General features: G+C 39.0%; 1 protein-coding gene across 3 annotated transcripts in view; it reads right to left on the bottom strand.

Moving 5' to 3' along the window:
• Nucleotides 1-11,640: 11,640 nt before the first annotated feature.
• POU2F1 (POU class 2 homeobox 1) overlaps nt 11,641-21,978 on the bottom strand; it is a 185,023-nt gene continuing 174,685 nt past the window's right edge. For all 3 annotated transcript variants that reach the window (XM_001088884.5, XM_028850084.2, XM_002802053.4), the window contains 3 exons: nt 15,366-15,711; nt 14,564-14,652; nt 11,641-12,138 (listed from right to left, as the gene is read on the bottom strand). In XM_001088884.5, the coding sequence (XP_001088884.2) occupies nt 11,828-12,138; nt 14,564-14,652; nt 15,366-15,711 (746 nt within the window). In that variant the 3' untranslated portion in view covers nt 11,641-11,827. The remainder of the gene's footprint in view (nt 12,139-14,563; nt 14,653-15,365; nt 15,712-21,978) is intronic.

Genomic DNA, 21,978 nt, shown 5'->3' with positions numbered 1-21,978 from the left:
AGTACTTGGGCCTGAAGGAGACTACTGCTACTCAGGGTCCCACGAAACCACACTGAGGGTCTGGCAGGGAGAAATGCAGTGGCCACAGCTCCCCCTGGAGTGCAGGAGGAAGGGTGGAGCGGGGCAGGAACCACGGTGCTTGTGGTGATTCTGGGGTTCCTGAGAGCACTTGGAAAAAATAATTTGGAAGCTGAATTACGCAGAGTCTGAGAATGTGTATGTGAAGCATCCAGAATACCAACACAGCAATTTCAAAGAAACTCCAACAATGTGAAAACACTTGGAAAATGGTTTAATGATGTTTTACAACAGAAATGAACTGTACAGTTACAGTAAGTTTAATATATATATAAAAAATTACAGCAGACAAATGCATCTACACAAAATCTACCATTTCATTCTGATTCACTGTCACCTACACAATCTCTCCCGAGCCTACAGCCCCTGCAGGCAGCCCTAGGAGGGGGAATCATCTAAAGGGCACTTTGAGAGAGACAGCACCGCTCATATTCCCCACCACCTCCTCAGGCCTCAGGAGGCATCAGCTAATTCCCCAAAATGTAAAGTTGCCTGTGTTTCAGGTTTTCAAAACCAAGAAAACGTGTGTCTCCCAGGGGCACAGATAACAAGGTCCAGCACGCAAGTTATCAGCTGATTCTTAGAAAATATTCCTATCAGAGGGGAAATATTTGGCTAACAGGCGCTCTGGGGCAGTAAGGCTACACAATAGCCACCCAGAGTGCAGAGTTATCTAAGAGAAATGTAGAAGGACTCTAATAAACCACCTCAGAATTGTCACTGCCTCATTAAAGCTGCTGGACAATTTTGGAAAGAATCATTTACACCACATCTTAAGTTTCCACAAAGAAGAACTCAAACTCACATTTTAAAGTACATAAAACAAAAAGTTCTAGGAGGCCAAGGGGCCAATTCCCCTTGTGCCCCTCCCTTGACAACAGTGGACAAACACCCCTGAATTAATAATTAAGACAAAAAAGGAAGAAAAGGAAAAGTGAGTTAAGATATTGAAAGAGAGAAAGAAAACATCTTTAGAAAAACACGATCACTGTCTCTTTAAAAGAAAACAAAATCCCAGTCGGGAACAGCAATGAGGAATATGCAATCTAAATTGACACCAGGTGGGAGATTATTATTGAATATTATGTACACTCAGAACTTTTTTCATTTTCTTTTTTATTATGAACACCTAGGCAGTGAAAACTGTTATGTTAATACATACATAGACACACCCAAAACATACAAAAATACTATTATTTCAAACTACTAAGAATAGGACAGTTCAATTATTTTCATGCTATGACTTTAAGAGCATTACACTGAAACAAACAAGAAGTTAAACGACATTTTTTTTTTTTAATATCCCAGAAATATACCAAAATATACATCTAAGCTTTGGAATTACTGAGGTTAGACTAATGCAAGTGCTGGGTAATCGTACTTAATACACGAGTCTAAGGTTCTGCAGGAAAGAAATTATCTTTGGTATCTGCATCAGGCTAATATTATTAACATTTGGATTTTGCTTTGGGATAGAGCTTGTATGACCCAAGAACCAAGTACCCCCCTCCCCCAATCAACTGAGATTAAAAAGATCCATGTAAAAAGTTCCTTCATTTGCAATCCCCCCACCCCCCAAGTTAAAAAGTCACAGGCATCTACCTAGCACAAAAGGTTGTGAAGTACAATGCATAGTTGCACAGTGGTGCTGCAAAAAGGAAACAAAACTACAATAAAGAGAAATGAAAAGCTTGATAATCTTTCTGCATGTTTTCTCACAAACAGGACAGCCACTTCCAAGCAGTTCCAGTACAGGAAAAGAGAAAAAAGGCTCAGAAGGGCACCTTGGCGTGCATTCGCCCAGCCCCAGAGGTTAAAGCACCCAGCAGAGCAGCCAATCGTGCGCCAGTGTCTTCAACGTCCCCCACTCTGTGGAGTCCTCGGGCCAGTCCAGCAGCAGCTCCCACCCTCCCTAGGCCCTGTGCTAAGTCCCCATAGTGACCCTGGTTGGTGTAGGGTGGCTGATGGTGGTGATGGGGTTTTTTGACTTTTGTTTTGGAAAATCTGAAATGCCAATTTGTTTCAGGGCATGCTCACAAGTTTGTGAGGGCCAAAGCCACGGGCACGTACCTGTGCTGGACCCTGGAAGGTGGAAAACAGCTTGCCTGCCCTTTCTGATCTGGTCAGAGGGTCCTCCCGCCCCGCCTTCCCTGGCCTCACTCTTCTAAGTGCCAGGACACCACAGACTGGACTGATGCTGAAGACTTCCCTTTTCTTTGGTTCTTTTGTTTGTTTTGAGTTTATACAATCATTAAGAAATCTTTGGTTTTGGCTGGAAATTTAAAAAACAAAACAAAACAAAACAAAACAAAGAAACCACCCTCCCCTGGCTTATAGCAGCAGTATCATGACCTGGCTAAGCTTTTTGTCAGCATTAGGGGTGGGAATTGAAGGTTGGGAACTACATTCAAAGAAAAGGTGAAAGGGCTGGGGATGCAGCTTCTAGAGAGCCCATTGGATATAAGATTGTCAAATAATAATAATATTAATAATAATAATAAACTTAAATATTTGGATATTTTTGGTCATGTCAAAGGAAAAAAAGTGAAATGTGTATGCAGCAGTCAGCTTAAAGGAGCCTTTGGTGTCTTCCCTTCTACCCAAAGTCCTGAAGAGAAACAGAACCCTGAGGCCTCGGAGGAGAAGGGGTTGGCCTCTACCCCACCAAGGAAAAGGCAAGTATAGAAGTTGATGTGTGGCCAGCTGTCAGAAACACAGGGTGGGTTAGGGGTGTGGATAGCTGGCCAGCCCCTAAAGGCAGGGTGGCAGGGAAAGTAGATGTTAAGAGACCTGTGAAGACCCCTTGCAACAAAAAGGAATAGAAGATTGCAATTTGCCCTCAGTTTGCAGTAGCTTTTAAGCAGCAACATTCAGAGGCTTTAGGGGGTCCCACCCTAGGCTACAGGTCCCATGATGCTATAGGCCAGAGTTTAACATGACTGAGAGGAGGGAGGGCAGACTTGGCAACTCTGTAGGGTTTCGAGAAAGTTAAAGCAAGTCACTCGGTCACGAGTTAGAAATGAGGTATACAACAGCTCCTGGACTTCTGGTGGGTAGAACAGCCCACGCTTACTCACCTAGCCTTCACTACTACCACAGATGAGGGGATGGAAGTACAGACTAATGTGGGAGGAGAGCGTTTCCTGCGGAATGAGAGCTCCCGCGGACTGAGCAATGCACACGTGGCCACGCGTGCAGAGGTAAGCAGCTGGAAGTCTTTCTTTCCCGACCTGACCTTAGGGAAGATACACTATTTGTGTTGTCAAAAGCCAATGTTATAATATGATTGCAAAATCTTAGGCTCCCTGCACCAGCCTGTTCCATGTTCTCCAACTGTTTGCAGTTTTAAACTTATTCAGGCTGGCACTAGTCCATTCTGCTCTTACAAAGTGTGTGCCTTCTGCAGACTCACGCAGGAATGGAACCAAGGACATGGCATCCCCGACTGCCTACAACTACAGTCTTTTGTAGCAGACACTGTCATTTTAGCTTCTGAAAGTGCATTTCATTTCTTCCTATGCTTTTAGACCATGAGACTCATTAAGGCTGGGTGGGAGCACCAAGTATTTTCTCTACTTGGCTCTGTCCTTTTTCATTTGAAAGAGATCCCAATCTTAAGAAACTCAAGTGTGTGGACGTCTCATTTTATACACAGCGCTGTATCCAGCTGTCTGCCTGCAGATTTTGGGATATAATGTTTGAGAACTCAATGCCACAGTCAATTTATGAAAGAAGCCTTAAGCCGCTCTTGTGAGGAGGCTGTGGCTAACTTATACAAAGATGAACAAGTACACAAAGAAAATGGGAAAACTTTGCAGCAGTCCTCAATGTTTGTTTTTTACAGTAAATTAGTTTCGGGGTCTTAACTTTTTGACAGTGTCCTGGGTTTAAACCAGGTGGCCCTGGGTGGTGGAGCCCTGTGCAGGGTGGGCAGATACAGGGACACAGAAACAATCATAAATCACATCTTCTCTCCCAGGCCCAACAGACCTTTGTTTCTGTGCTCAAAGCGGTATTCCATTACACACACCTTATTTTCCCAGAACTTCTGTTTCAAGTGCTCTAATCTTCAACATCCCTATTACCTACTTATAAACCTATCTAGCACTTTGAAAAGTCATACAATATTAATACCACCTTTACATAATGTCAGAACAATAAGATTATTAGCAAAGCTTTCATGAAGTTCTGCAACCTGATCATTTTTGATGCAATATTCAGACAGCGATATATTTCTTTGCCCTCTCTCCCTTTCTGTGTCCTACCAATAGTACACCGAAACAATGAACTACTTGGCTCCCTAGAGCCCGTATATAAAAACATTTTGGAACAAAACATTTACAGGAGAGTAAGGGAAGATCTTTTGGTTTTCTACATAATCCTGTTCTTGAAAATTCTTATCTTTTACAGGAGACAGATGGAGATACCACATTTAAATATTGTCTGAACTCATATAGGCTATACTGGTTCTATTTAAAAGTATTAGATAAAGGGAAATAATGAAAAAATTCTACCCCTATCTTTTGCCCTCCCCAAATTTCTCAGCAATTCCAAGAACATCACTGCTACACTGAGCAATGATCCATCTTTACAGAGCCAGCAGAGCAAAACAAAATAAATCTCTTTTCCAAAGCCAGGACAACCAAGAAGACTTCCTTCAAAAAGCAGGGGACTGGGAAAAGGGGAAAAGGGAAGGAAAGAGATAAAGTAAAGCTTTTCCAAATTTTGGCTTTTTGCTCCTATTCCCTCTGCCTGTTTTGAAAACCTAAGGATAAGCAATGACATTAGCAGTGTCTTTGGTATCTAAACCAAATCCCACTTAAGTTCTGTGAGATCATTTATTTAAAAAAATAGCCTTTCTGGAGATACAGTCTATATTGAAACTCAGGGAGCCAAGACAGTTTGTCCCAGAGTATGGGCAGAAAGGCCTTGTAATTTTTTCTAAGCCAGCATCATTTCTCATTCACGTTCCCACCAAGAATAATTCTCTCCTCAATCCCACCAACCAATCCTTAAGGGTCACACTTTATATCACAGGGGTGAGGTGGGCAGGTTAGCTTTCAACTTCTTGGTTTGCTTTTTATCCTGTTTGTGTTTTTAGTCTAGACAGAGCTAGCCTTGGTATGAGAAAAGTAAGGTTTTAAAATGTTGTGTTATTAGCACAACATTCAGTAACATGACAGAGGGCAACACAAATAACCTGTTTCACTTTAACCTTCCTAGATTTAAGACACATCAATCACTCACCTCTTGTCTCCAAATTAATTGGTGCATGTCTATTTCTGCCTCTATTTCTCAACTGCACATCCAGGCATTCACACATTCATCCTTTGCCTATGCTTTTGCTATGTACAGAGGTAATGAATCATTAAGAGAGGATGGCAGGGTCTGGGGGGCATGGGCAACCATAGGAAGGGATGTAAATGCACCCTCAGGGTCCTTGAACCTACTGGACACCCCATATGTTATCTGCATGCCACCACACACCGCTGCAGATCAGACCACAGAGAGGCCAAAGCCAATCACAGGGAAAATCAAGTTTCCTTTGGCAAGACAGATATAAGAAAACACACACACACAAACAAGCAACGTTTTCCTTCTAACATAATCAACTTCTCCTCTTCCCCCACCCAACCCTCCCTAACCCTATAAATTGTAACCTATAAACAGGATCCCAAATACATACAGCATCAATCATGTTTATCGATCATAATAAACATTAGTTTGACTAAATGCTACAGCTAGAATTATTTCCACTATTTATAAAGTTTTTTCTTTTGTTTGGTTTTTAGTTTAAAACCAGTTTTGCAACAATGCTAAGGTATTCTGAGGTATTTTATGAAGGTGCCAGAAGCTAGCTGTTACCCAAATTAAGGTACCACCATTCAACGAGAAAAAGAAGGGAAGGAAAGGAGATCCAGATGACATAATCAACATAAAATTCACTCACATTTACTGCTTTTAGCTAAGGCCAAGAGTAGAAGGGCCAAAACAAGGAACGACTTAATGAATAAGGTTAGAAGAAAACTACAAAAAAAAATTATTATTTTTTTAAAGCTACAGTTCACAAACCATATAGAAAACCGGGTACAAACTAGACGACTCTGAGAAAAAATATATTCCCTGCCCTCCCAGTGGAATCCTTTCAAATACCTTACTGGAAATCTCAGGGGTGTCCTATTTATATTTAATCTCTTTGGATTAAGAAATGGATGACTGGCCTTTATGATGAAAGCAATTTATTTATCCTATTCCTATCCAAGTTTACATTTGTATTGTGTACACCATCCATGCAAACCTATATAATAGCTGATCTTAGTTATTCTTCTTACAGAAATAGCAAAGAAGGATTTTTCCCTTCACTTCTTGAAAGTGAAGTTTGTAAACGCTCAGAAAGATTTACCATTTTGTCATCTTCAAAATGTTGTAAAACTGAAAATGATATCAAATAGCCAGGACTATGAACAGCATCACACATTAAATGCTTTCCACACACACATAAAAGCAAACTCATATCAGTTATGAGCAAATTAACCCATCAATTCTTGTCTACTTTGGAAAATTTTAAATTTTGCGTCCTTAGTATTTTTCTACCATTAGTATTAATCATCTTTTAATGTTTTCAACTCTAATAAACAAACTTTAAGCTCATCAAGTTTAGATGCTGATTAATGAGAAAATATTTGGCCAAGCTCTCTAAATGAATTGCTGGGACCCTTCCTCAAACTGCAGACTGGTCTTCGGAAGAGCCCCCAAGAGCCAGGCCAGAGTCACCTGTCAGCATGAATTCTCTGCCTCCTCCTTGCTACCACACCCTACACTCAGTGATAGGGGGAGTCAGTGATACTAGTGACTTCTCCCTGGCAGGGCTTCTCCTTTCTTGGGAAGAAACAAAAACAAGAGGCTTTTCCTCTGTCTTCCTGTCTCAATGACCTTATCTTTTTTCTTGGTCAAGAATGTTCCGTGAGGATGACCTGGTTTGGGAACAGCTTTAGACTAAGAACAGAGAGTTCTATAAGCCAAGCGTTTCTTCTACACTAATTGCAATGTATAATATCAGGATTTATCACTTTAAAAATTGACATGAGGATGGGCGCGGTGGCTCACGCCTGTTATCCCAGCACTTTGGGAGGCTGAGGCGGGCGGATCACCTGAGGTCAGGAGTTCAAAACCAGCCTGGCCAACATGGTGAAACCCTGTCTCTACTAAAAATACAAAAATTAGCCAGGTGCGGTGGTGGGTGCCTGTAATCCCAGCTACTTGGGAGGCTGAGGCAGGAGAATCGCTTGAACCCAGGAGGCAGAGGTTGCAGTGAGCCAAGATTGTGCCATTGCACTCCAGCCTAGGCAACAAAGACCTCCCCCCGCAAAAAAAAAATTGACATGAATTCCCTATATTTGCCAATGTATCGGATTTTTCCAGCAAGTTAAAAAGAAAATTTTTTAATGTTAAAGATTCGGCTGAATTTAAATATTGTGTCAAGCAAATATCTGTGCTTCTGAATAATACAGACAAGGTTTCCCTTATCTTCCCAAATAAATGAGGGATAATGGAAGAAAATAACATTAAAGAGGTATAGTTGTGCTTTTTTTCCCCCAACAATGAATGAGAGATGTACAACAAATTGGCAAGATGATCTCACTAAGAATCTTTAATCTTCCCTTTTTTAAACAAAAAAGATTTATTTCTTACAGTGCTAGCATTAAGTATAAATAGGTATGATTCTGCACAAAATGAAAGTTGGATTCCTTTGGTTCCATTTCTTGGGTAACAAGTTGAATAAATTGGGATAGTATTGATCTTTCTGATAACAAATAAAAGGACATGTGAATTATATCAGTTAATGGATATACACAATGTTTTTCTTAATTCTAAAATGCTGCCTATAGAACTTCAGAAACACTTAAATACAGCACTCATTTTTTCTTAGAACAACATAGTAATATTGTTCCTGTGAGAAGCCCTTTTTTAGGTCTTTCTGCTCTGTTATTCAGATGTATACAGGGTATAAATAAAATTTATGACCAAATTGCACCACTTGTGATAAGCAGGATTCACACAATTACATTCACTACTCCTTAGGGAGGACCCATTACCATGGGCATATATAGTATTCACTATAAATGCATTTAGAATAGTCTTTGGCTTAGTATGTGCTAACCAAATTCAGAAATATAAAGTAAAATTTGCATAACCATTAAGGGGAAAAAAAGAATAATACAATGAATTGTGATGACCTATCTGGCCTTTCTTCTTTGAAATGCAGAAACTCCACCAAACACCTCTTTTTGGTCAAATGGTCCCTGGCCCCCTTTAGTTTCCAGGCTCTCCCATATAAGGTGGCTAAAAGTTAAGTTTGAGTACCTTAGCTCAGAAGATAGTTCATTCAATTCAAAATGCATTTCTTGAGATGATAAAAAGATATATATATAAAGTAAAAAATGACTAAGGTGTTCATGAAGCAATGTAAGTAAAGTATCTAGGGATGATGGATAGGGAGTTGATTTCAAACTAAACCACCACCAAAAAGCTATATTAGTGTTTCGTGAGTACATATGTAAATGTACCTTTCATTTCACAACTTATTTTTAAATAAGTAAAAAAAGAGAAAAAATTATATTTTTATCTAAAGATTTATCTTTGCCTGAAGATTATTTCTTCTTTTCAACAGATTTTCTATGCTGGTCTACCCTCATCAAGTGCTTCACATAAAAAAGGCAGAATCCCCTTATCCCAAATTGAGTAGAAAATATAGACAGGGCAGGGAATAAAAGACCATTGTATTGACATTTAAAGCTTAGTATCTTTTCTAATATTAAAGTCTGTTGGTGAGTTTTATTTGGGAAAGGGATCATTTTCTAAACCATACGTGGGGGAAAAGAAAAAACACCCAAACAGTCTTTCCTTGCCCTTTGTCTTACCTCACTGAGCTTGAGTCCCTTGGGACTCCACACTTCCTTTGGTAGCAATTTTGAGAAATTAATGCTGTAACTTCTAATCCAGTATAGTGGGTATCAGCATTTCCCTCCCTGAATCCTTCCGTCTAAGTGTCACCACTCCCAAGGGAGGGACTCATTACTGTGGGCAGCTAGAGCATTACTGATAGCCCTAAAATCATTTGCACAGACTAAAGGTAGAGATGTCAAGTCAGGATAGAAGATTACATTTAACTACAACAGAGAAAAAGTGAATGGAGAGGAGAGAAATTAGTAATTGACATTGTCATTCTATTTACACACCAATCTAATAAACTAGTTAAACATCAAGTTAATGTCTGCCCAGAGGATATTACAATTTACCAACATAAAAGATTAAAAACAAGCAGCAACTTTTATATAAAATTAATAAAGACAAATGAAAAAGAAATTGTCAGTAGCATCTATCTCCTCGATGTGTCTGAACTGCACGTTATCAACTAGTCCATTAGTACAGCAGCTTGCTAAAAATTGACTTTGGTTCAAGCTTAGTTAAAAAACAAAACAAAACATAAAAAAACACACCACACAAAAAGGGTGAATGGACATTTGTTAGTTTCCCTGCTTGCAGTTCACTGATTTTGGAAGGATTTTAGGGAAGGTGAAGGGTAAGAGGAGGAAATTTAGGGGTGGTAATTAAATATTTGTGAAATAAAACAAGATAGAAAAAAACTAAAACAAAAATTTAAAAGGGGACTAAAATGTTTCTGACCTTTTAACAGACTGTCTCCCACTTGAATCACACAAAAGTACACAATGTGTCTGTATTTACCGCCTTTCTGGACAATGGTAAAGAGAGACAAGTACACAGAATCCAAGCTCCCTTGTGGACACAAACAAAAGCAATCAGAATAAAAATCACCTGTAAGTTCTCTCTACATCCCCAGCTCGAAAGGGAGAAAAAGTGCAGTCTTGGGACCACCAGAGATTTAAGCAAGCACCCACAGCCACCAAATGGGAACCTTTAACTCCAATAAGAAGGGGAACTTAGATGAGCTGCACTGCAGTGATCCAGTCTTTTGGAAAATTTTTTGGTAAAGATGGCATAATAACAGTACATTGACAAAAAGGGGAATTTAATCTCCAAGTTATCCTTATTCCTCTTCATCCACTTTCACAAGCTCTTCCTTTTCAATGGGCTCATTTATATAGTCTAGAAACACCCTGAAAATAATTACAGGAGCTAATTACTTTCTACATTGAATAAAGAGATGTGTATTGCCATTTAGACCTACCTAGCAGGAGCATCACGAACAAACCAAGGAGACACTTAAGGTGTGTGCAAAGTTCCTGCTCAAAGTCCTTCTTCAAAGGTTCTACAGATCCCAGCCTGGCTAATAAGTGCCTCCTTTAGTCAGAGAACCAAGAAGAATCTCAGGGTTAGAGGAATTTATAAGCCATCCAGTGGAAAGGAAGTCTGTGGCTCTCTAGAGGAAAAGGTGGTAACCTTACACTCTTCTCATCACACCTCTTTTGTATATATTATCAATGGAAAATAGTCTAGTAGAATTCCTTTAGAAAATAAAAGACGGGAAAAGTTTCCCAATTTCAATAAGTCAGTTTTTTTTCTTTGCCAAGTTAAAGTTTGGATGAAAAACTTCCACAAAATGAACAAACAAACAAACACACCAACAGTAGGAGCATTTTTCAGGAGATAAGAAATCAGGAGAACCACCAAGTCAGGTGTCTGCAGTAGTCTTTGCTCTTCGGAACCAAATCCTGCCCTGCAACATGTACAGCTGTTCCCATTGAAAGTAGCAGAAAGCAGCACTGTTGCACCACAGGATCTGGGCCTCAGGGTCATTCAATGATTTGGGGGTGAGTGAGAGCTACAGTTCAGCAGGAATTCCTTCCTACACAAAAGTGCTCCAAAGGCACCACCTGATGTGGGGAGGGGAAGGGGCGTGTGTGGAATGGGAGTGTTTGCACACACTGCCTTCAGCTTCTGCACCAAGCCTCTTGCATAAGTGGCAAAAGAAAATAATTTTCTAGCACCTCTGTAAGAGTCATCAAGGATAAGGAAACCAGCAAGAACATTCCCCGCAGTTAAGAACAGAAGTCTCCCCTTACCCCAAAACCCTCCCTCCCCACAGTGTGGGAGCTCACTGAAATAGGATCCAGGAGCAAGAGATAATAAACATGTCCAAACTATATATATATATATATATATATATGTATATATATATAAAACAATAACAACAACAATAATAATAGAGATACAGTAATACAGGCCTGCCTAAATTGTACCAGTTAAGAAAGGAACCCCCAACACAATTGATACGATTATAAACACCTTGTTATGACTTAATGGCCTGTACAACAGACCCATAAAAATGATTTTTTTAAGAAAAAAAGAAATTTAGACAAACAAGAAATCCCCTTCCTATATTGGAATTGGTAACCCACCTTAACTTGTCATCATGACTGCTGGAAATGATAAGTAGTCCTTTCACTTATTTTTGTTTGTTTTTGATTTTTTGTTTCTTTTTTTTTTTAAATTTTTGGTTAGAAAGTTCTCCAATCCATGAAGCAATCCTGAAAAGACAGTGTTTTATTACAAAATTAGGCAAATGTCCCGTCTCCAACCTTTCTTTCTTTTTCTGATGTGTGTGTGTGTGTGTGTGTGTGTGTGGTTTTTTTTTTCTCCCTTCTCTCCTTTGCCCTCACAACACGGCGAGAGGAAGCCAATCACATTTTTCAGTTTATTAACCTGGCTGGCAGTCCAATCACACTGCAGAGTGAAAAAGGCTTCTGGCAGCCCAGCTCCGCCCAGCTCACTGTGCCTTGGAGGCGGTGGTGGTGGTGGATGCAGCCCCGCTGGCAGAGGCCACTGTGAAGAGAGAGTTCTGGATGGATTCAGCGGAGGTGGAGGTGGCATGAAGGCTGGCTACAGGTGCAGAGTTCCCTGCAGAGGCTGCGGCGGCAGAGACCAAGCTAACAGGGTTGCTGGTGAGCAGAGAGAGGTTCTGAGGGTTCAGGAACAGAGGGGCAGTCACGATGTTGGGGGCTCCTCCCGCATTGGCAAATACCAGGTTCCCAGTTGCATCAAGTGATGTTATTGGAAGAGAGCCACCAGAAGCAAGAGCTACAGACAAAACCCCCCCCCAAAACAGGCAGGAATGAGAACATTAACATCATCCTGGAGAAGCCAAATAACACACCAAAAGTCTATCATTTTCCTACAACTCACTAGGAAAAAGTGTAGCCCTTTTTCCTCAAACGCAGTGCTACACTGATACCAACTGTAGTTTATTTATAATTTTGAAGAGCCTGAAAGACTGAAATGTCTAATTTAATGGGCACGAGCAGGGGCAGAAGACAGTTAATAACTGTCTAATGAATTAGTCACGTTTCTGTGTTGAAATCACCAGTTTATTTCATTTACCTAGACATATTTGATAAATCCAATAATTTTGTCTTTAATGAAGACTGCTGATTTTAAACTACCTCTGTTCAAAAGACAAACTAGCTAAAGTGATTAAAACATTAACAATAGGAGGTGAGTGGTGGGCCTGCCTCCTGTTAGATCAGTGGCGGCATTAGATTCTCACAGAGCAAAATTGGAAGTGGAAACGGTGCCATCCAGAAACCACCCCACCGCACTGTGGCTGTGGAAAAATTGTCTTCCACAAAACCCGTCCCTGGTGCCAAAACGGTTGGGGACCACTGCTTTATATTACGATACACAAGATGAAAACCATCTTGCAAAAAGGCTTTAGTTCTAAAATAAATTATGTATCACCAAATAAAGGAAAAGGTATAATTAATTTCTCACTTCCTGAGGCTAAACATTTGATTTCTATGACTTGTGCAAAGGAGAATGATGAATCTATTATAGCAGGAAATCAGACATAATGATGTAGGTGGCCACATGTGGGTGATCTAAGGCTAGGATGTGCTTTAATGGGTGAGAAATTTTCTATGATGCTGTTGCCTCCCCCAAAGAAGACATCATCAACATTTTATTTAAAATAATTGAGACTCTAATTTAATATCTCAACCTGTTGTCTGGCAACATTCCTAAATCTCCCTACCCATATAACCTCACTCCTACATGTAGATTTGAGGGATTTTCTAACGGCATTACACATTTGGTTGATTTCTTACATAAAATATAGCTGAAGGGAATGCCTCTGACTTTGGCCTTGTTCATACAAATAGTACAAAACAGTGAGAATTAGTGCAGCTGGAAGTTTTTCTGAGATTCCAAACTTAGGGTCATAGACTAGTTCCAGATCTTTTCAGAGTGTCAATCATGCCCTGGGGAAGACATTTTGCCTTTGTAGGATCCCCACAGCACAGAAACATTCAATAAAGCAGAGGAAAAAGTGATTTATCACAAATTCTACTGCAAAAAAAATATATATATATATTACTATATAACCAAAGCTTTAGAGCTAACCAATTCAGGTATGATTTAGTCAATCAGAAAGTCAATATAATGTAAGGTAATCTAGGCCATGGTGTGGTTTTGTCTGTAATTCACATTGTCTAGTACACTGTCAGAGACATCACCTGTGAAATCTTCATCTTAATTTAGGTTGGCTAATAGCTATTTTTGGCCCTGAGAACTCTCATTTACGCACAAACCACGTTTTTTTTTTTTTTGTTTTTTGTTTTTTTTTTTAAGAAACAGGGTCTCACTGTGTTGCCCAAGCTGGGGTGCAATGGTTATTCACAGGCATGATCATGGCACACTGCAGTCTTGAACTCATGGCCTCAAGTGACCCCCTGCCTCAGCCTCTCATCAAAACTATTTTAAGAAAAAAAATTATAATTCATTAGTGATGTCTCTCAGATTGTCTCCCTGCATCACATAACAGTAAACATTTTTAGACAGAAAGCTTAGGTACTAAACAAGTGGAACCCTTCACTATATGGAATGAATATTGCCCTGGGTAACATGCTAAAAGGTAAAAGGAACCCAGCTGAACTTGGAAAAGAGACATTATAATCCAAGAGAATATATGTTCTACACTAATGGTGATATAAAAAGAGCAGAACCTAATGAGAATGAAAAGCACTCCTGAGGTCCACCTGATGTGTTCCAATGTTCATTCATCATAGGACTTTCCCATGCACAGCTTTCTCAGGAGTGGGGATGGGGACCGGAGAGTCTTACTTGGTCAAGTTTGCCTTGAGATGGGTTTTGGATTAATACTTCGGATAAACTTATCAGGGGAAAAAAAATCTGGCTTCAAGTCTATTCACATAAGATCAATATTGGCATAAAAGTTCTGGTTTCTTACCATATACCAAACTAAGTATATTTCCTGCTTTTACTCACATACTAACACCTGTACTTTTCTTACAAAGCTTTTTAATGAGGACATTTTCTTAGTTCTCAACAACACGTTAGTCAGCATTTGACTATCTTTCCCATCACTTTTACCTCTAGCAAAGCAGACTTCCTCCATCTCTCTGTGTGTGTCTCTCTCAAGCGCGCACACACACACACACACGTGTACATGTGTGCATGCCACCAAAGAAAGAAAAAGGCTTCTACTGACCTTGAATAGTTGCCAGTGTACTGTTGCTCATTAGAGCTGGGCTGAGAGCACCGCTCAGGGTCCCTGGATTCAGACTGAGTAAGGCACCTCTGCAAGTCCAAAAGAGGAGTCACTTTATTACCATGGAGATGCAGGTCTCATTTTGACAACACACCAAAAGGAACTTACAAAAGGAAAATCCAGCTGGGGAAACAGGTGGAAATATTTACTTTTCTTTACTCTTCTATGGTTTGTGTTTCTCAGTTACTGCTTTCCTGGAGGCTTACTTGTACAAACGAGGTTATGATCAGCACAAAATGTAAAACTTTTACAGTCATTTTGACCCTTCTTTGAATGACTTATTTCTCTTTTTTTCCAAAATGAAAGAAACATTCTAGAGAAAAAGATATATTTACAAGATAATTCTTATGTGTGACAATAACAGTATAAAATTGAGACTCCCATTACATCTCTCATCTATGCTTGAGAATTAGGAAGTAGGCAGTTGAGAGAGTTTAATGGGGAAAATAAGAGTTAAGAATTCTGGGCTTTCTTCTTGGCCCTGTCACTAAGGTAATTAGTGACCTGATATTTTGGGTCTTCATCTGTAAACAAAGGTATGACTACTGCCCTTCCCAGGGTGTTAAGAAACTTAAACCATAATCAAGGTCCTTGTATGATCACAAAACAGCCCACTTCAAAGAGAGTACTGCTTTAAAGACATTTTTTTCCCCATTTAAGTCAGTGATGCAAAGTCTACCCTATGAGTAATTCCAGGGATGACCTCCACCTCAGATGTCAATGAGATGAGAAAGCGCCTTACCCAGCCGCAAACTGTGAGGGTGCCATCAGGCTTGGGTTTAGTCCTGCAGCAGCTGCCATGGCAGCAAGACTGGCATTTGCTGGCAACTGTGCAGCTCCTTGAAGGGCAGCAGCTGCTGCTGTTTGCAAACCTGACGCTGTCACCATCACCTGGCTGGTCCCAAGAGGGGAGGACAAAGGAGTGGAGGTGGTCTGTGTTGTGCTGGTCTCACTGGCACTGGATGCCTCGGAGGTGGAGGCTGAGGCAGAAGGGGAGGGACTCAGAGAGGGGGACGTGACTGCTGAGGAAGCTGGAGGTGCTGTGGAAATCACGGTTGCTGTGTTGTTGGAGGTGGTGTCTGAAGTGCCTGAAAAGAGAAACAGATTAGAAGATGACCTTTTGTAAATGGTTTTGGAAGAATGGTGGCTTTACTCAGCTAAACTCTATAATCAATGGAATAATTAACCTACCACCTTGTAAATTTGTTCTTTAATGACCTAGTTTAGTGCTTCTATGGAAATTAACTACAAAACCAAACATTTTAGAATCACAGCTAGGAACCCTACTTTAAGAGATATGAGCAATGGAAGAAACAGAGAAGTTTTCCATTGCCTATTTCCTATTCAAGAAACAAAAGAATCATACAAGCTCTAATTATGGAATACAACTGCTCTGGGGAAGAAAAAGAAAGCAAAAGAAGAAAAACTTCTGTAAAGCTCTTTTCATTCAGAAATCTCCTTAGTGGTCTCCTCAGAAAAATCAAAACAAGGAGAAGAAAAACAGAACGTTATATACTTTTCTAAGAATTCAGTATCAACAACAACATAGTATAAAAATGACTACATGCCTTCTCTACATTCAAACAACTATTCTGTAATAAAAATTAGCTCTCAAAAAGTCCACTGTGGTAAAAAACAACAACAACAACACACAATGATACTATGAATCTCATAAAAGCTAGCATAAAAATTAAGATCTAAGAAATTATTATTTGTAGGCCGGGCATGGTGGCTCACACCTGTAATCCCAGCACTTTAGGAGGCTTAGGTGGGCGGATCACGAGGTCAAGAGATCGAGACCATCCTGGCCAACATGGTGAAACCCCATCTCTACTAAAAATACAAAAATTAGCTGGGTGTGGTGGCGGGCGCCTGTAGTCCCAGCTACTCAGGAGGCTGAGGCAGGAGAATTGCTTGAACCTGGGAGGCAGAGGTTGCAGTGAGCTGAGATCACGTCACTGCACTCCAGCCTGGTGACAGAGCAAGACTCTGTCTCAAGGAAGAAATTATTTGTTAGGTACTTTTTAGAAAAAAGTGCCTATGCTCTTGGTTTAAGGAGAATGAACATTTGGATATAAATGACTAACTGACATTAAATACATCATTACTAAACACTAAAACACATTCGCTAGGATTATTTAATGTCTGAGATCAGCGTTGTCTAACAGAAATACAAGACATATGTAATTTAAACATTTCTAGTAGCCCCACTGAAAATGGTAAGACAAGGCCGGGTGTGGTGGCTCACACCTGTGATCCCACCACTTTGGGAGGCCGAGGTGAGTGGATCATTTGAGGTCAGGAGTTTGAAACCAGCCTGGCGAATGTGGTGAAACACTGTCTCTATTAAAAATACAAAAATTGGCCGGGCGCGGTGGCTCAAGCCTGTAATCCCAGCACTTTGGGAGGCCGAGACGGGCGGATCACGAGGTCAGGAGATCGAGACCATCCTGGCTAATATGGTGAAACCCCGTCTCTACTAAAAAAATACAAAAAACTAGCCGGGCGAGGTGGTGGGCGCCTGTAGTCCCAGCTACTCGGGAGGCTGAGGCAGGAGAATGGCGTAAACCCGGGAGGCGGAGCTTGCAGTGAGCTGAGATCCGGCCACTGCACTCCAGCCTGGGCGACAAAGCGAGACTCCGTCTCAAAAAAAAAAAAAAAAAAAAAAAAAAAATACAAAAATTAGCCAGGCATGGTGGTGGGAGCCTATAATTTCAGCTACTTGGGAGGCTGAGGCAGGAGAACTGCTTGAACCCAGGAGGTGGAGGTAGCATTGAGCTGAGATCACGCCGTTGCATTCCAGCCTGGGTGACGAAGCAAGACTCCATTAAAAAATATATATATATATATAAAAAATAACAACATTTTTTGGTGATGAAATCTTTTACCAAGCTTCAGAACATGCTCTTCTTTCATAACAACCTTGTTACAAATTCAGGCAATTTTGTCCTTCCCAAATCTGTTTTAAAACCTTCCTCTGGTCTGTACTAAGAACACCGAGAATTGAACTCTCTTCTCATTTCCACTCTTCAGTTTTTATCACATGTCACAGGGTTGGGAGAGACTCAGACATCATCTATTTCAGCACTGACTACTTTCTCCACCTCCTATAAAGCTGTGCAAAAACGGTTGCCAAATGAATGAGGACATAATGTTCTTATTGGTAAATAAAAAGGAAGGTTTTCTTCCTCTGTCTACCTTTCTGAAAAATATAAATGATTTATTTTTATTGCCACTGCCCCTAAGTATCATTACACCTTTGTAGATACTATGAATTCTATTTTCGTTCATTACTTCTTTGGTTCTAAATCTCTCAGAACAATCTACCACTGAACATTGGATGCTGTGTAGGGTCCTGTGTTAGGCAGATTCATATACCCTTTTTCACTTTAATCTTCTCTTAAGACATGCCCCCTGTTGTATAGTAAGGTGAACATCTTTTCTTATTTCTCTTCCACGCTAAGCAATTTCAATGTACTTTCAATCTTTTTCTGACCAATTTATCACCTTATCTAACCTGATTTTACCTATGGGTACTACTTGCCTTTCAAAGTTCTGAAATTGAAATTGCCTATTTTTATAAGTCCTAATATCTTGAGCTCAAAAGGCTTAAAATAGTTATTTTTTTACTCTCTGGCCACCTTCAAATCATTCACCAACTGTTTTCTTAAATCCCTTAAGTTTACAAAGAAAATTCCAGTCAAATTTTATCAGTGAATTTAATCTAGGCCAGGAGATGATGACTCCAGAACCATTCAAAATTGTTCTAGGTGTCTCCAATATAAAAGTCATATAAGCATTATGGTATAACAACTTAAAATTATCTTTAAATTAATTATCCCAGCCAGTAAGTCGTTTTAATCAATGTATGTATTTACTGACTGTAAATTCTTGGCAACTTGGCAATTTAATTACTTGGGTAACTTTCACTGGTGAACTTAGTGTTGCTGAGCCTCAATGTCCTCAACGGCAAAATAAGATGCCACCACCCACCTCACAGGGGCAGTAGGAAGCTATAGCCAAGGTGTGTATATAGTACCTAGTACTTCCCTGTGCTTCCCATCCTGTCTTGTCTTTTCTCAAACAGCTTTTATTGAGGTACAATTTATAAATTGGATATCCATATGCAGAAAGAGGAATTTCAATCCTTACCTTATACCATGCATAAAAATTAACTAAAATGGATCAAAGGCCTAAATATAAGAACTGAAACTATAAAGCTTCTAGTAAATAAAGTAGGACAAAATCTTTGTGACCCTGGGTTAAGCAAAGAGTTCATAGACACAGCACCAAGAGAACGATCCATAGAAGAAAAAAATAAATCAGTAAATTCAACTTCATCAAAAGTAAAATCTTTTGTGCTTCAAAAGCCACAGACTGAGAGAAAACATTTGCAGATCACATATCCAATAAAGAAATTGTGTCTAGAATGTATAAACAACTCTTACAACTCAATAGTAAGAATATAGACAACTCAGATTTTTAAATGGACAAATGTTAGTATACATTTTACCAAGGAAGATATAGGAGTGACTAGTAAGCACATGAAAATTCATCCAGTTTTAAAATTTGATTACTTTTAATCAACTTACAGAGTTATACAACCATCATCCCAACCCAGATTATGACATTTCCACTCCCAAAAAAGATCCCTTGTGCCTGTTTGTAATCATGTCACACTCCTACCTAGTTATCTGCTTTTTGTCTCTATAATAGATTTTTGTGGACATTTCACACAAATGTCCACACAAATGGAATCATACAATATGTAGTCTCTTGCATCTGGCTTCTTTTACTTAGTATTCTGTGTTCAAGGTTCATCCACATTGTAGCACAAATCAATACCTCATTAATTTTTATGGCTGAATAATATTCCACTATGTAGATACGACACATTTTGTTTATTCATTCACCAGTTGATGAGCACTGGTTTGTTTCCAGTTTTGGGATATTATAAATAAGACTGCTATATGAACACTCACATTAAAGTTTTTGTGTGGAAATGTCTTCATTTCTCTTGGGGAAATTGCTGGGTAGGATGCTAAATTTATGTTTAAAAGAACTGCCAAGGTGTTTTCTGAAGTTGTATCATTCTACACTCCTACAAGCAATGCATCAAAGTTCCAGTTTCTCCACATCCTTCCCAACGTTCATCATCTTGGGTCTTTTTGATTATAGCCATTCTGGTGAGTACAAAGTAGTATCTCATTATGGTTTTAATCTGCATTTCCCTAATAAGTAATGCTAACGTTACACATCTCTCCATGTGCTTACTAGTCACTCCTATATCTTCCTTGGTAAAATGTATACTTACATTTGTCCATTTAAAAATCTGAGTTGTTTATATTCTTACTATTGAGTTGTAAGAGTTGTTTATACATTCTAGACACAATTTCTTTATTGGATATGTGATCTGCAAATGTTTTCTCTCAGTCTGTGGCTTTTGTGCTTCAAAAAGCACAAAAGATTTTACTTTGATGAAGTTGAATTTACTAATATATTTTTTCTTTTATGGATTATTCTCTTGGTGCTGTGTCTATGAACTCTTTGCTTAACCCAAGGTCACAAAGATTTTGTCCCACCTAATTTACTAGAAGCTTTATAGTTTCAGCTCTTATATTTAGGCCTTTGATCCATTTCAGTTAATTTTTATGCACGGTGTAAGGTAAGTATCTAAATTCCTCTTTCTGCGTACGGATATCCAGTTGTCCTAGAACCATTTGTTGAAGACTATCCTTTCCCTATTGAATTGCCTTGGCACCTCTGTCAAATATCAATAAAGCATAAATTCAAAGTTTTGCTTCTGGACTCTTAATTTAGTTCCATTTAATGTATATATCTATATGTACGCCAGTAATATACTGCTTTATTGTTGCTTTACAGTAAACCTTGAAATCAGGATATGAAAATCCTCTAATTTCATTCTTTTTCAAAATTGTTTTGGCTATTCTGGGTCCCTTCCATGTATATTTTCGAAAGAGTTTATTGATTTCTTTAAAACAAAACAAAAAAAACCTGTTGGAATTTTTACTATGATTTTGTTGAATCTATAAATCAAGCTGGAAGACTGAGCATGGTGGCTCATGCCTGTAATCCTAGCACTTTGGGAGGCCAAGGTGGGTGAATTGCTTGAGCCCAGGAGTTCGAGACCAGCCTGGGCAATACGGCAAAACCCCATCTCTGCAAAAAATACAAAAATGAGCTGGGCAGGTGGCATGTGGCTATAGTCCCAGCTACTGGGGAGGCTGAAATGGGAGGATCGCTTAAGCTTGGGAAGTTGAGGTTGCAGTGAACTGTGATTGTGCCACTGTGATAGGGCAATACCCTGTCTAGAAAACAGAAAACAAATTTTATATATATATATATATATATATATATATATATATATATATATATATATAACAAATTATATATATATATAAAATAAATAAAATAAAAAATATATATTTGTGTTATAATGTGGATAAACCCTGAAATCAGAGAGAGAGAGATATGCACACATACCTCAAGCTGGAGAAAAACTGTCAAATTAAGAATGCCTCGTTTTCCAAAACATGAATGTGGAATATGAAATGTCTCTTTATTTAGACTTCTTTTAACTTCTTTCAGCAAATTGTAGTTTTCATTGTTCAAGTCTTACACTTCTTAAGTTTATTCCTAAGTATTTTATTCTTTTGATACTGTTACATACAAGTTATTTCCTAAATTTCATTTTTGAACTGTCCATTGATAGTATATACAAATGTAATTGATTTTTATATATCAATCTTGTATTCTGCAACAATACTGAATTTACTGACTAGTCCTAGATATCTTTCTTTTTTGGTGAATTCCTTGGTACTTTTATGCATATAGAATAATGCAAATAGAAGCAGTTTAACTTCTTCCTTTACAAACTGTCTTTCATTTTTTTTGCTGTCCTTTACTGGAGGCTATACTCTCCAGGACAATGTTAATCAGAAGTCCACAAAAGCAAACACTCTTACCTAACTCCCAGTCTTAGTGGGGAAAGTATTCAGTCTTTTGCCATTAAGTATTCTCTTTGCTGGAGAGTATTAGTAAGTGCTCTTTATCAGGTGAGGCAGTTCCTTTGTATTTCAGTTTTTATCATGAATGGGGTTTGGATTTTTACAAATATATTTTCTGTACCCACTGAGATGATTATGTGGTTTCTATTCTTTCTTCTACTATTATGTGTTACATTAATTGATGTTCAGTTATTGGACTAACCATACATTCCTGGGAGATAAAACCTCCTTGGCCATGATGTATATAATTGTTTGATTTTTTTCAGTATGTTGCTGGATTTGACTTGCTAAGATTCTTTTGAGAGTTTTGGTTTATATTTTCCCGAG

The sequence above is a fragment of the Macaca mulatta genome, chromosome 1, assembly GCF_049350105.2.
Source record: "Macaca mulatta isolate MMU2019108-1 chromosome 1, T2T-MMU8v2.0, whole genome shotgun sequence".
In the NCBI taxonomy this organism is placed as follows: Eukaryota; Metazoa; Chordata; class Mammalia; order Primates; family Cercopithecidae; genus Macaca; species Macaca mulatta.
The sequence above is the reverse complement of the archived record's forward strand: the minus strand, read 5'-3'. Positions and strand labels throughout refer to the sequence as shown.